Source organism: Dendronephthya gigantea, unplaced genomic scaffold (assembly GCF_004324835.1).
Source record: "Dendronephthya gigantea isolate DGI-Jeju-01 unplaced genomic scaffold, DenGig_1.0 000035F, whole genome shotgun sequence".
In the NCBI taxonomy this organism is placed as follows: Eukaryota; Metazoa; Cnidaria; class Anthozoa; order Malacalcyonacea; family Nephtheidae; genus Dendronephthya; species Dendronephthya gigantea.
In genome coordinates, this window is record NW_021163045.1 from 907,709 (window position 1) to 921,884 (window position 14,176).

The window sequence follows — 14,176 nt, forward strand, 5'->3', positions numbered from 1 at the left end:
ACATCTCCCCCCTTATAAAGAATCAATTCTAGACAAGAACCCCTAGAGGTTCCTAGAGCAGGGAGAACTCTGGTGTGTTGGGTGGTTCGTGTGTCCCACGCAAAGCCACGAGAAAAACGAGGGAAGAAGATGGCTGACCAAAATTCAGAGGATGTTGAAATGGAGAGGGAATTCAACCATTCTGATGGCTCCTCTAATGAGAGTATGGACGAAACAACAGACTCAGTTGAAGACGAAACGTTAGACCGCGAAGAGTTGAGTTTTTATTCCCGAATGAGTTTAACTTGGGCATGTTAGTGCGGTCAAACCGGTCATCAAATTTGCCACTAAAATAACGCAGTCTTTTGACAAACTGTCCTCTTTATTTTATCAAGGCTTGCCGAGAAAAACAAACAAGCGGGAAACGAAGCTTACACGGCAAAAGACTATAAGTTGGCTGTGAAATATTATTCTGAAGCTATTGGTATGAATTGTGTCAACGTAGTCTTTGAACATCGTATATTCAATATATTTATCTGTCAGTCTCAGACGTAATGTATATTAAAAGGTCAAATTAATTCGTAGAATTATTTAATATGTCCGTTTTTCACATACAAATTTATTGCTTCGTGTTTTTCCAATTTGATGCACAAGACTAAGTGAATGTTGATGAAGAAATAACGTGAGATATACCCAGTCTATTCGACTCAGTCTATTAAGACAGGCTAGATGACTTTATATTGTATTGTGTGAAAAGGAAGTTGTCATTTCTAAATACAACTGAAACTATAAAGTCCCTGTGATGGTTTAAACTGAGGCATTTTATTTGTACCATAATCAACCCATTCACTTGCAACGTACCAAGTTAAACCAAACATAAAAAAAATACTTCACCCTCACCTGACTTCAACTGAAAAGCAACTTAAAACAATAATATTCTTGTATGTTTGCATGGTGACATCAATAAGTGAATTAGCTTGTAGGTACACCACATAAGTTTTTAATACTGCAAAGCTTTCGGTCCATTAACCTGGGCCTTCATCAGTCAATACAAAAACAACTTAAAATAACTTAAATGGATTACCCTAGAAACAAAAATGTTCAATCAAGTGTTCAACTGGGTGGGTTGGAAAAGTTTATTGCCCTGCTTTGATTGAGGTTTTTATGGGGAATTCCTGTATTACAAGTCTTACTAACCTTGCTGACAATATCCTTTCATGAAGATGACAAGTTTTTTGTCTATTTAAGACAATTTAAACACTTCATTTTATTAGGAATTTCGTGAAATATCTCAAATACCTAGAAACATGCTAAGATGTTAAATCATTCTGTGCCAGATGATTGAGCTGTGTTAAAATAATGTGGACATGAATAATGTTGTGCATAATTCTTGTTGAGGAAGTATTCTGATTATTATTATGCTATAATTTCAGAACTGAACAAGACTTGTGCAGCATATTATGGAAATCGGTCTGCAGCATACCTCATGGCAAAAGATTACAACCGTGCACTTGATGATGCCAACATTGCCATACGTTTGGATGAAAACTACATCAAGGTATAGTAAAATTGAACCTGGGCAATTTCCCACTCCAATGAACTAGTTGGTTTTCACTTGAGATGTAAAGATTTCTGTTGTAATCTATAGGCTATTCTCTAAAAACGATTATCTTTCAGGATTGCAAGATGCAATCTTGCTCAGGGCTCAACCGAGTCCGCTGAACGAGCTTTGGGAAAAGCAAAAGAAATTGACCCGAACAATAAAACTTTGGCCAATGAGGTACAACAATCCCTTTTTATTGCAATGATTTAAATCTCACCTCGTAGTTATGTCTGGATCTTATCATCTTAATTAACGTCCATTTGAGCACTGCTAGCTTGCCAGCACCCTGAAATTATATACCTTGAGGGGACTCCCACTGAGCTGCTAGCAAGCAAGAGTGTCATACACATTCTTTTGCACACATTAAAATATAATTATATATATATATATATATATATATATATATATATATATATATATATATATATATATGGGTTTTAGTATTCAAGGGTCCATCAGATTCAACAATTTGAAGCTTCAGCTTTCGAGGCTCATGATAAAAAAGATTATCGGAAGGTTTGTGCATTTCTGTGTATATGCTTTAATTGAATACGTTCAGCATATGAAGGTCTTCCAGGTTTTCATATTAGATTTGTAACAGCATCAGATGCAAAACAGGAGTAGCATCTTTGCTTGTAGTAGTGAATACATTTGCATTTTGATTATATGAGAGTATTATGTCTTTTACTTAAACTTTTATGTTTAGTCTATGTAAAATACATTAACACTGTTTGACTGAGACAGAGGCATAAAGTGCTGCTACACAAATTAACTTAAACTGGATGTATAATGACCTAGGTAGCTAGTCACGGAAACAATGTTGAACTTTCATCATAATCATGTACAATTTCCAGGTGGTTTTCTGCACAAGACGTTTACTAGAATTGTCGCCAGACTGAGCAGAATCTCTTGCTTTGATGAAGAAATATACTGAAGCTGAAATTGAGGCAAAGTATGACATTTGATTTTTCGATTTAGGTTTCATTTAAATTGGGAAAAACTTATGTATGTTTATAATGCAGTTCTAATGAATGTGTGTTAAATTCCCTTAGAATGAAGTGAGATATTATTGTATTGTGGTAATAATCTTTTTCTTCAATTCCTAGTTCGATGCTAAGAGAAAATAACAGAAATGCAGATGCATTGTATGTCAGAGGACTGTGCCTGTACTATCAGGTGAGATTGACACCTGTTATCATATCCTATTATTCTATAGTTGTTCCTTAACTGTGTACCAGCATCTCACAATCTTTAACCTTCTCCTCTACCATGAAGTGGGGGTGTAGAACAGTATTTCAAAATATCACATGTTTTCACTGGTATAAGTTACCTGTGTTTTTTAATTTTACAATCCTTCCTAATCAGTGTACGATATCCATTCCTTACTATTACCACTTCTATGGAAAACCCTGTGTAGAAACTCCTCCCTATCCCCTGTACAAAGAATCACCCTGTTACCTGGTTTACATCCATTGGCCCAGCCCATTTCGATCTCCTGTACAAATCTTAGGACAAATCCCCTGTACATACAATTCCACTGTCCTGATCCTGGGTCATTAAATTTCATAATTTTAAAAAATGTACATTTTTAGGACTATGAAGATGAAGCATTTCAGTGTTTCACCAGTGCTTTGAAAATAGATCCCGATCATAAAAAGGCAAAGGCGATACAAAAGGTAATTTTTCTTTTAGTTCAGTTCAGATTTCCTCCTGTAGTAACATTGCATAAATAAGAGATGATCTAAGCTAACTTGACCTCTACGAAGAACAGTTTAGAACAGATAGAGCTATCCAGTATAAATAGTTTAGTTTAGGTTTCCTCCTGTAGTAACACTGGATCAATAAGAGAAGATCCTTACTGGACCTCTAGGAAGAACTGATAAAGCTATCTAGAACAGACAGCAAACTAAATTTGTAACGATACAAAACAATTTTATTTTATTTCGTTTAAAACAGAAAGCAAAGTTATTGAAGTCTACGAAAGACGATGGTAACGAAGCGTACAAAACGGGAAAATTCCAAGAAGCATACGATTTATATTCCAATGCTCTAGAAATTGACCCAAACAACGTTTCAACATGTGCAAAATTATTCTACAACAGAGGTGTCGTCGCATCTCGGGTATTTGAATTTTGAAATATCTTAACAAGTCGTCTTTGAACTCACTCTGAACTTATTCTCATTTCATACCCAACATTTAAGAAATAGACTAGAAGTAATCACAGATTAGTGATGTGCGTTCGGAATGTGTTGATTTCGGTTCACTATCATTACTGTAACAAAAATGTTAACATTACAACGTCACAGGCTCACGTGTATGTGATTCAAAAGTTTACCCGCTAAATGAGTAATTTAACAACAGAGTGAGCCCATGCTCTCCAGTTACTATGACGACACATCAGAACGAGGCAAATCTGACATCATCGCAAATCTCGATATGGCAGGAAGAAGCATTCTTCGATCTCAGAAAATTTTATTTCTCCCTTTTTTTCATGACGTCACTGAAGAACGCAAGGAGACTGGCCAATCAGCGGCCCCAAGTTGCCTGTATCGAGACTCTGATTGGCTGGATACGATCGAGAGGTCAAAATCTAATCCAGATAATTTACATTGTAATTTTTTCTTATTCTGACCGTATTAAATTTGATAACATCGACGCTGTGATACTGTTCACTGACATGTTGTCTACAATTTTATAGCTGTCACCAAAGTGCATCTTGATTTTTTCCCTGGTTTCACGTGCTCTTGTCCTGCAATTAGTGTAAATTCAATTGAAGAAACGAAGGAATTACGTCTCGGCAGTCTCGCGATAGTAAGTGTGTATAAACTACAATGTTTATTAAAATGAGAGGTACGTGCGGTACTCCAAAAGAGAGCAAAAGTTTTTAAAGGTTTATCAAGAAGCATGATTTTACCTCTCGGAAAAATGAGCTTTTCGTTTGTATTATCATATTTTAGACAAATTAACCCGGGTGAATTGGGTGACTAACGTTTCTCCTGGAGAAAGTTCAAGCTCGTTTTCACATGCCGACGCTGCAATACTTAAATTACTGCAATATAATACATTTAAAATGTAATGTAGTAATATAACAATTTGTTGAAACTTAACAAGTGTTACATGTTACTCGAAAGGCACACTTAATATCGAATCACGCACACACTGACACACAGCGACGGGTGAGTACAAAATTAAATGAAAACGGAGAACTAAAGCACATCTCGCACTAAAGCACATTTTCGGTGTCTCTTAGTCAAATACTTGTCTAGGGCGCGCGCATTAATTAGAACTTAATTAAATGAAACCGTTTAATTAATAGCGCGAGCAAACTAATCACGACAAACATGATATTTAAGTGACGCGCAAACGTGTATTCAAGTAATTGCACTGATGAAGGTCCGGGTTAACGGACCGAAAGCTTTGCAGTATTTAATACTTACGTGGTGTACCTACAAGTTATTATAATTACTAAAGTCGCCATGCAATCATACAAGAAAATTATAAAGCACATCTATTATAATGCATATTACATAAAGTTTTATACCCAAGGAAATAAAGCGCTGATTATAACAATAGTAATTTTTTGCGCGAATTTCAAAATAGTTGCGCGAAAATTAGTGTTTGTCTTTAATTAATTAATTCACTCCTATTTTCTGGTCGATGGCTACATACGTAGGTTCCTAGCCTAGGTAGGGTGGAGGGGGGTGGGGTTCAAAAGAGATGGGCCTTAGCTCTCAACATGGGTCTCCCATGCACCCCGGAATCATCCATGAGTTGTCGCGTGCGTGTAATTTTTAGAAAAACAGCTTTAAAATTTTTGCGTTCATTAAAATAATTTAAGTTGAGCAATAAAACACAATGCATACACAAACGAAAGAAATACAACAAAAGAATTTCATGCTATATTTACTATAGGAAAAGTCTCCAAACTAGCAAAATCTCGTCGTTTTAATCATATTTATTGGAAACTGCTCGCACATAATAAAATGTTTACTACCCATACCCATATACACAATACCCAGACAATGTTTACTACCCATGTTTAAATTTTTCAAAAATGAAAAAGTGACCCAAATTAATGTACTGGACCACCTAGCGGAGGTCACCGAAAATTTGGTTTAGGTCCTGTTTACATGATTCCAGGATAGCGAACTATTCCAGGACAATAATTTATTTCGGTCAAAAATCCCTCATGTTTACATGATCTCTGGGTAAATTTTAATGAATTCTAATGGCGGCAATTTTCTTATTTCCTCATAAAACAACACGAGATTAGCCTCAAAGTCAGCAATTTCGAATTCTTTCAAACTTTGATAGGAGGGGCGTATCACTTGCAAAAAAAGCGCACGAGGAAATCCCTAGGAATTTTTAAAGATTAAGACATCAAGTGACCACTGTATAGAATGGACAGCGGTATTTTTACTATGCATTATAGAAGCATTATAGTAGATGTGCGATTCCTGTATTTATAGCTGCAAGAGTTCGCCTTTCCAATGACAGGATATTCAACTCCGGGTTCGTTGCTCCGGTGGTTCGCGAAAATGGGGCTGGCTCCGGATTCAAGCGAACCCCGAGCTGGAGTGGCTAGTTAGTGATAGTGATAGTGCTTATACTTCCAACCTCCTAGCTTGCGAAACCACGACAGGCAACTGCTGTAAAGTCTAGCCGTCTGATTTCAAGCACGCACCCGTGGCATAAATTGAATCCCTTCGCGAAGGCAACTAACCCGGTTACTGCAAATTTTCGTTTTTCCACATAGATTTATTGAACTGTAAACGTCATATCAGCAATGCTAACAATTATTCGAACACTCTCAGCAAAAAAAATATCTCTTCTATCTCTAATATGCTACGGAAACAACACCGTCAAACAAGAAGTACAACTGATTCGTTCAAATCTCTACACTCTTCAATGCAGTTCCAGTTCTGTGCTTCCAGCTCTCTCATCATAGCAGATTTTCGGTGGTCTCTTGCATCTCTAAAGTAAACTGATTTTCTCTCTGGTTTAATTGCTTCTCGCGGAGTTGTTATTATGATCAAATGGTCAGATTTTACCAGACTATCGAGAACTTTAGGATTTTTCCATAAATGTGGACAATTAGTTAGAAAAATGTCAAGTATCTTGTGACCTCTTGTAGGTTTTTTTACCATTTTTTTACCATTTACATAAAAACGGCTCAAGTTCCCAAACGGCTATAAATGTGTCAAGTAAGCTGAACATCGCTCGGATTGTTTCGCAGATTTCGTCGCTGTTTTGACTTCATATGAAATTCTAAAAGATGGCCATTTGAAATTTATATTCATACTGCAATATTATAAAAGAATAAAAGCCCTTGGATAAACATGCAGCGGCGACAACTCATGACAACTCAAAATTTTGTCGACAACAACCCCAAAGCGATACTTTTTAGTTTCCACGTTGTTTTGATCTCAGGGAAAACCCGTATATATTAGAGTTCACCATTCACCTAATACAATATATAGGAGTTTCCCTGAGATCAAAACAACGTTATTATATAACATCGCTTAGGATATTTTTTATATGAGGGGCCGATTACATGGAAGCGCGTTGTTGGCCCGGTCAAGCGAGACTACTAAAACAACATGCAGAAATTGCATGGTGTTTATGATATTTTAACTCGAAAAACTCGTCGCTGGTTGATCGCATTTGTGCATTCTACAGTTTTTCTCTTTATGAAAATATCACTAAATAAGTTAAAACAAGTTCAAATTTCCTTCAGAATACGTACTCTGCAATCTTTCAGCTGAAAAATGGATAGGAATGAAAGACGTTCTAATCATGAATATGTTCGGGGATTGGTCTTGTATTATCAGGTAAAAGTTGTTTTAAATTGCTCTCTAATGGCAATGCTCTCTCAACGAGGAAAGCATGACATGAAATTGACATGAAAAAATTGACATGAAAAATGGCTGATATTGAATTTTCACAAAACAAAGCAAATAACTTCTTGTTTTAATTATATGTCATTCTTTCCAAGGCGGACACTTTGCAATTTTTTAGGCCAAACATTAAAATGTACGTCCTCCAACCTATAGTTCCTAGATTATTAGTTTTACCATTAATATATTTGGTGTTGTAACTTGCGCCAAATTTAGAAACCAGTTTGGCCGTGTATACAGCAAAAATTGATCAGGTTGTCGCATCAAAAGTGAACAATGTTGTGTAATAATATCCCATGCACGAACAGTATGGTTAACAATGTTATTTAGCCTGGTTGAACCATCAAGATTGATGCAACTCGTTGACATGGTTTTCGTTGCAAATTTGACATTGTGTATCATAAAATAGACGTCTAACCTTCTAACTTTTATCCTGGATTTACACCTAACAGACGTTGTTCTGTAAAGCTGCGTTTATTTACACACCGGCAAAGTTTCATCGGAACGATTTTTTTCCAGTGAAAAAAGTTTAAATGACTTCGTGTTTCTTTGCTCAGAACAGAAATATTTCCCAATAAAATTTTAAAAGATTCCACCTGCAAATGTGGTCCGCGAAAAACTTTTCTAGTGTGTAAATAAGGTGTTTAATATGTGTAAATGAGGTGTAAATGAGGTGTAAAAAGGTGTGTAATAGGCTGCACTCACTGAGCTGTGCAGATCCCTATTGTAGCTACATAGCTCAGTGCATGGTTTTACCCCAGCATGCCCAAAGTATATTAGCATACCATGCGAGACTGATAAGGCCGAAATTGTTAAAACTGAATATGTTAAAACTCCCCAGTTTAATTACTTAAAAATGCTATTTTACTTAGGGACGTGTCCAAGCAGCCTTCATTGCCATCGTTGTAAATGCTCTGCGATATAATCCCAATCACGAGGGCAGTAGAGCTATTGCACCGGTAAGTTTCCCAAACTGGGATCAAACTACCACAGAAACTAGACCAAGCAGTTTTTTCTACCATCCACCGCCACAAAATAAATAAATTTGGCGAAATAGCTAGAAGATTACTTGGTGGGTGCATACTCACATATTTGTCATCTTTTATGAAAGTATTGAGCTGATGACCTCTCACAGTACTAGGACCATAACATGAAAAAAGCCCCCCGTATTGAAATGAAGCTTGTGTTGGAATTTGAATGCATGATCAACGCAGTAGTGTGTAAATAGCCTAGTTTTTAGTTTTAGGCATTTAAATAAAGCGTCTTGCTTTCAATTGGGTTTATCATAATATTAAGGCAATCAGATTCTAACAAAGGCTTGATTTCAATAAAGGGGACTTTTTTGGGACACCCTGTATACCCTAGAATTGTTATAGAAACTAGTATGTAATACTTATCCTATTGAGTTTGTTTCATTATGTTATTTATTTTACTTTGAACAGAGGCTTATGACTCTGAAATGGTTGCTGGATGGTGCCCGTAGAGCTTTTGAGAATGGGATACCACTAGTAGCGCATCGTTTGTATTCTGAGGCGTTGGATGTTGACCCCATGAACCAGGCCGTTTGTGCAAATCTATACTACAAAAGGGGGTTCATTATGTGCATGGTAATGACGAAATAAATTTTGGCGAAATATACTGGTAGCCCTGTTGTAGTATACATCATTGTTAGGTTCGAAAATTGAAACATGGAAATTGATTTTTTTTTTTATCTATTTCTGTACAGTTAAAGATGGTTCCACAAGCCATTATGGATTTCACAGAAGCCATTGAGCAGAATGGGAGCCATCTGAAAGCACACCTTCTAAGGGCGAAGTGGTATGGGTAGTAATTAAACGTTCTCCTCCCCCCTTAAGTGTAAATGTGATTTCTTTTTTAATAGTTTTTTTTCGAATATACAGTAACTAGCGAATTGGAAATATTACTTCCTTACTCCGTAGGAGTATAAAAGCTTGTTTATCTGGTTATCTGCTAGCCAACAATTAATTGGCTATTCGTGCATCTGTGAGTCGTGTCATGGAGACCTTGGATTAAGTATCGTCTTCTGATCCCATATTTGATTGTTTATAATTTATACTATAATCTATATAGTTACCTCGTAATTGGACAATATGAGACAGCCAGTGAAGCATATTATGAAATCTACGCAATGACTGGCATACCAGGTATTCTGCCTCCGATAACTGAATGTTTTCGAGCAATTGAAAGTCTCTTTGGGATGTAGCATTGATAGTTTGTCAGATGCTAGTTTTAAAATATCTTGCCAGATATTGTTTCAGATACGTCTTTTTTCCGATACTCAGTTTAGAAACCAGAGATTTTTATCCATTCTGTGAAAAATTTTTTTATCAAGTTTTCTGGTGTGGACACGTAGACAGACGAGTTCAAACACGGTCCCAAATCTGTCCGGTCTCGTTTGAACGCAGCCTTTGAGATCGATTAGTTATACCATAGACAATCCAGAAGACAGAATTGCCTTCTGGATTGTCTATGGTTATACTGGACCAAGAAAGGATCCGATTACTGGACCACTTTAAGCAGATAATCTTAGAGCAAAAAGCCCTTTCGTATATAAATGAAGTTTACAGTATATGAATTACATTATATATTCAACAGAGTATTATCGATTATTCGAAGAAGCATACAATGCGGAGTGTAACCTCGATTTTGCCCTCTTTACCCTATCGTTGACTCGAGATTGTTCAGTCTTGGACGTGAGGGCAGCCTTTCATAGAGAGGCGCGACTGCATCATCCAGGTGGGTGGATATCAATGATTGCCCGTGTTAATCGTTCGGGCCTTCTGCAGAATGAAGTCAACTACTTAGTACTTATCATGGTGCTAAAATTTCGAGCTGTTATTCCTATACCGTATTTACTCGTTAGAACTTCAGATGCGGCGCTTGATCGAGGGCGGCGCTTTTTAAAAAATATTATTTGTGGTTGTAACAAGAACTTTAAATAAAAAGAATTTAAAATTAGATGTAGCCAAATGTCCCCATTTTTACAGCGAGCATTTGGACATTTTACAGAAAACCAACCTCCTCAACAAATCACTGGAATCTCTGCCTTCACCACTGACCTGCGCCTTACGAAAATTCTAAAGACCGATATAAGCATAGCGTCTTAACAATTCTGACAGTGCGTCAATTAAGCGTTGAATTTGAAAATAATTAGTGCGGCGCTCATTCGGGGGCGGCGCTCTTAGGAAAAATTTATCGCAAATGCGGCGCTTAATCGTGTAAATATGGTGGCTAATGTAGAGGGGAGAGTGATGCAAGCCATTCGCCCTGCTATGGATAGGGTGCATGCTGTAGGGGATATTAGAATGTATGTTTGGTTCAAAAAATTCTAAAAAAAAGAGATGGTACTGCTTAGATTGTAAAAGCCTAAAAGATTCTCCCAAATACAATTATAATATAATTATGTTAATTTGACATAATTCCCTAAAATTCGGACACGTCTGCCCTCTTTGATCTGAATTCACCCTTCACCTTGCGCTCCACTGAATTTTTTTGTCCCAGATCGCCATGCGGGGGCCAGTAATGAGATACAAGAAAGAGAAGAGGAAACATTCAAGGAGGTACAATCGTTGACTTCCTAGCTCGTACAATACATACTAATTTAAATATCCATTATTGTATTGGTCTCAGTTGCGCCTGGTCGCAAGGCTCGTGTTAATTATAATCCTCAACTAAATTATACAAGAGAGAGTTGCAAAGAAGAATAAAATCTCTCAATTTTGTTGACTTTGCGCAAAGGGGTGACGGAGATGGTCGCCCGGGGGACGCTTGTAAGATGCTGGAATCCCCTTAACCTTCAAATCCACTCTCGGGTCTTCCCAAATTATTTCGTTAAAATGTGCTTCAGCAAATGTTTCGCTTGCAGGTACAACGAGCCCGTCAATTTCTCCTTGATTTTCTGAAAAGGAAGAATCGTTTCAATAATCACCAAGTGTGGTTTTTGAATGCAGGTAAAGTCTTCTTTGTATTAGAATGTTTTTTTTAAGCGAATGGAAACACTGTTTTTCAAATTGAAGTTCACAAATATTTGTTGTAGATTATTTTGAACTCTGAATAAGCTCAAGTTGATCCAAGATCAACCAATTTAAAGAACACTGACAGTGGGTACTAAACAAAAAAGTCATGACTTGTAGGTACACCACGTAAGTATTAAATACTGCAAAGCTTTCGGTCCGTTAACCCGGACCTTCATCAGTGCAATTACTTGAATACACGTTTGCGCGTCACTTAAATATCATGTTAGTCGTGATTAGTTTGCTCGCGCTATTAATTAAACGGTTTCATTTAATTAAGTTCTAATTAATGCGCGCGCCCTAGACAAATATTTGACTAAGAGACACCGAAAAGAGCACGCCACGTACTATTAAGTGGCTTTCCCTCTTGGACGATAGTTTGATGTTTATAAATTTCAAATAGATCTCTCATTTTACGAGAGACAGTAAACTTATCGTTTGCTAAAATGGTAGCATCGTTCCATTTAATGCGATGATCATAAGTCCATGCATGGTGAGCTACTGCAGACTTATCCAGTTTACCTTTCTCGCAGTTCGTCTTATGTTCTTTAAGACGTATTGAGAGATTTCTACCGGTCTCTCCAATGTAAACCAAACCACATTCACATGGAATGCGGTACACACCAGGTTTCTGTTGTTCATCGACGCCATCCTTGTGTGTGTAAAGAGCGCGAAACAATTTGTTATTGCTAGAATGGTAAACTTGTATTCCAACTTCTTTTAAAATCCTAACGATTTTATATGAAGCTGGGCCAATATATGGTAAACAGACAGAGGATAGATACTGTCTCTCGTAAAATGAGAGAATCTATTGAAATTTATAAACATCAAACTATCGTCCAAGAGGGAAAGCCACTTAATAGTACGTGGCGTGCTCTTTTCGGTGTCTCTTAGTCAAATATTTGTCTAGGGCGCGCGCATTAATTAGAACTTAATTAAATGAAACCGTTTAATTAATAGCGCGAGCAAACTAATCACGACTAACATGATATTTAAGTGACGCGCAAACGTGTATTCAAGTAATTGCACTGATGAAGGTCCGGGTTAACGGACCGAAAGCTTTGCAGTATTTAATACTTACGTGGTGTACCTACAAGTTATTATAATTACTAAAGTCGCCATGCAATCATACAAGAAAATTAAAAAAGTCATGATTTTATCTTATTTTATCATACTTACGCACATGAGACTTACATCCATCTCACTAGTACCTCCTTATTTACATACGCTGGTCGCACCCACTCATCACAAACATGTAAATAATCTACATAAATTAAATCATAATTGTAATGCTTCTGGCAAGCAAATATTTTATTGTATAATACAACGTAACTGCATGTTATAAATATGGCAAATTAAAGCCGTTAATTTAATAATTAATTAAATTAAATTTTACTATTGGTAAATAGGCAATAGCGCACAGAGATGGGGCGTAGCTTGGGTGGGGTTGAGGGTATTTTTTTGCCAAGGTTCTTTGCAAAGTATGTTAAGTATGTGCACCTGGGGCCACCTAAAAATATTTTTATCTTTGAAAACAAATACATGAAACAGTGGCTCTAAAATAGTGGAGTTAATGTGCTTTTCCCGGCATTTTTCATGTTTGCGCAACAAACTATAAAGAAATACAACATTGAAAGTATGTCCCACACCCCAGAGTTACGCCCCTGATTGATATTACAGTAATTACTCCGGCTACCGTAGGTACGCCGGAGTCTTAAAACACCAGCGGCCGGAAGTTTTGGATGTCACAAATGCGACCTACGTTGGTAGTTACTTTATGTGACCCCTATTATAATGTATCACATATTATAGTGTATCACATACCTTAGTCCTCCTCCAGTCTCCCTTCCAGCCATCCTTAGCCCTCCTTTAGACATCCTTAGCCCCTCCTTTAGCCTCCTTACTTACACCACCTTAGCCCTCCTTAGGCCTCCTTAGCCATCCTTAGCCCTCCTTAGCCCACCTTAGACCTCCTTAGCCATCCTTATCCCTCCTTAGACATCCTTAGCCCTCCTTTGGCCTCCTTACACCACCTTAGCACTCCTTAGCACTCCTTAGCCCTCCTTAGCCCTCCTTAGGCCTCCTTAGCCCTCCTTAGCCCACCTTAGACCTCCTTAGCCATCCTTAGCCCTCCTTAGACATCCTTAGCCCTCCTTTGGCCTCCTTACACCACCTTAGCACTCCTTAGCCCTCCTTAGGCCTCCTTAGGCCTCCTTAGCCCACCTTAGACATCCTTAGCCCTCCTTAGACCTCCTTAGGCCTCCTTAGCCCTCCTTAGCTCTTCTTAGGCCTCCTTAGCCCTCCTTAGCCCTCCTTAGCCCACCTTAGACCTCCTTAGCCCTCTTTAGCCCTCCTTAGACATCCTTAGCTCTCCTTAGCCCTCCTTAGGCCTCCTTAGGCCTCCTTAGCCCTCCTTTGGCCTCCTTAGCCCACCTTAGCCCTCCTTAGACATCCTTAGCCCTCCTTTGGCCTCCTTACACCACCTTAGCCCTCCTTAGCCCTTAGGCCTCCTTAGCCCTCCTTAGCCCTCCTTAGCCCTCCTTAGCCCACCTTAGACCTCCTTAGCCATCCTTAGCCCTCCTTAGACATCCTTAGCCCTCCTTTGGCCTCCTTACACCACCTTAGCACACCTTAGCACTCCTTAGCCCTCCTTAGCCCTCCT

General features: G+C 37.9%; 3 protein-coding genes across 3 annotated transcripts in view; all 3 read left to right on the forward strand.

Annotated features, from left to right (window-relative positions):
- Window positions 1–14,176, forward strand: part of LOC114525692 (lupus La protein homolog B-like) — a 77,113-nt gene that overhangs the window by 53,899 nt on the left and 9,038 nt on the right. The gene's annotated exons all lie outside the window — the stretch shown is intronic.
- LOC114525698 (dnaJ homolog subfamily C member 7-like) lies at window positions 196–4,737 on the forward strand. The gene is made up of 12 exons (XM_028547113.1): window positions 196–254; window positions 375–463; window positions 1,413–1,537; window positions 1,657–1,759; window positions 2,024–2,098; window positions 2,437–2,534; window positions 2,689–2,758; window positions 3,175–3,258; window positions 3,539–3,703; window positions 4,090–4,165; window positions 4,282–4,394; window positions 4,541–4,737. Exons 6-12 carry the CDS (start codon window positions 2,500–2,502, stop codon window positions 4,547–4,549), a joined length of 552 nt encoding a protein of 183 aa, XP_028402914.1. The 5' UTR covers window positions 196–254; window positions 375–463; window positions 1,413–1,537; window positions 1,657–1,759; window positions 2,024–2,098; window positions 2,437–2,499; the 3' UTR covers window positions 4,550–4,737.
- On the forward strand, window positions 6,651–11,626 carry LOC114525694 (dnaJ homolog subfamily C member 7-like). Its single transcript, XM_028547108.1, has 9 exons — window positions 6,651–7,414; window positions 8,353–8,439; window positions 8,923–9,087; window positions 9,207–9,298; window positions 9,572–9,645; window positions 10,097–10,237; window positions 11,003–11,061; window positions 11,367–11,451; window positions 11,538–11,626. The coding sequence occupies exons 1-9, from the start codon at window positions 7,352–7,354 to the stop codon at window positions 11,552–11,554; spliced, it is 783 nt and encodes a 260-aa protein (XP_028402909.1). The 5' UTR covers window positions 6,651–7,351; the 3' UTR covers window positions 11,555–11,626.

What these genes read in the sequence shown, in the direction of transcription:
- LOC114525698 (XM_028547113.1), top strand. Translation starts at nt 2,500, where the DNA reads ATGAAGAAATATACTGAAGCTGAAATTGAGGCAAA. An exon ending in GAAGCTGAAATTGAGGCAAA is followed by an intron (nt 2,535 to 2,688) that starts GTATGACATTTG and finishes TTCAATTCCTAG; the next exon opens with TTCGATGCTAAGAGAAAATA. An exon ending in GAGGTGTCGTCGCATCTCGG is followed by an intron (nt 3,704 to 4,089) that starts GTATTTGAATTT and finishes ACGTCACTGAAG; the next exon opens with AACGCAAGGAGACTGGCCAA.
- LOC114525694 (XM_028547108.1), top strand. Translation starts at nt 7,352, where the DNA reads ATGGATAGGAATGAAAGACGTTCTAATCATGAATATGTTCGGGGATTG. An exon ending in GGGGGTTCATTATGTGCATG is followed by an intron (nt 9,088 to 9,206) that starts GTAATGACGAAA and finishes ATTTCTGTACAG; the next exon opens with TTAAAGATGGTTCCACAAGC. An exon ending in GGCGCGACTGCATCATCCAG is followed by an intron (nt 10,238 to 11,002) that starts GTGGGTGGATAT and finishes TTTTTGTCCCAG; the next exon opens with ATCGCCATGCGGGGGCCAGT.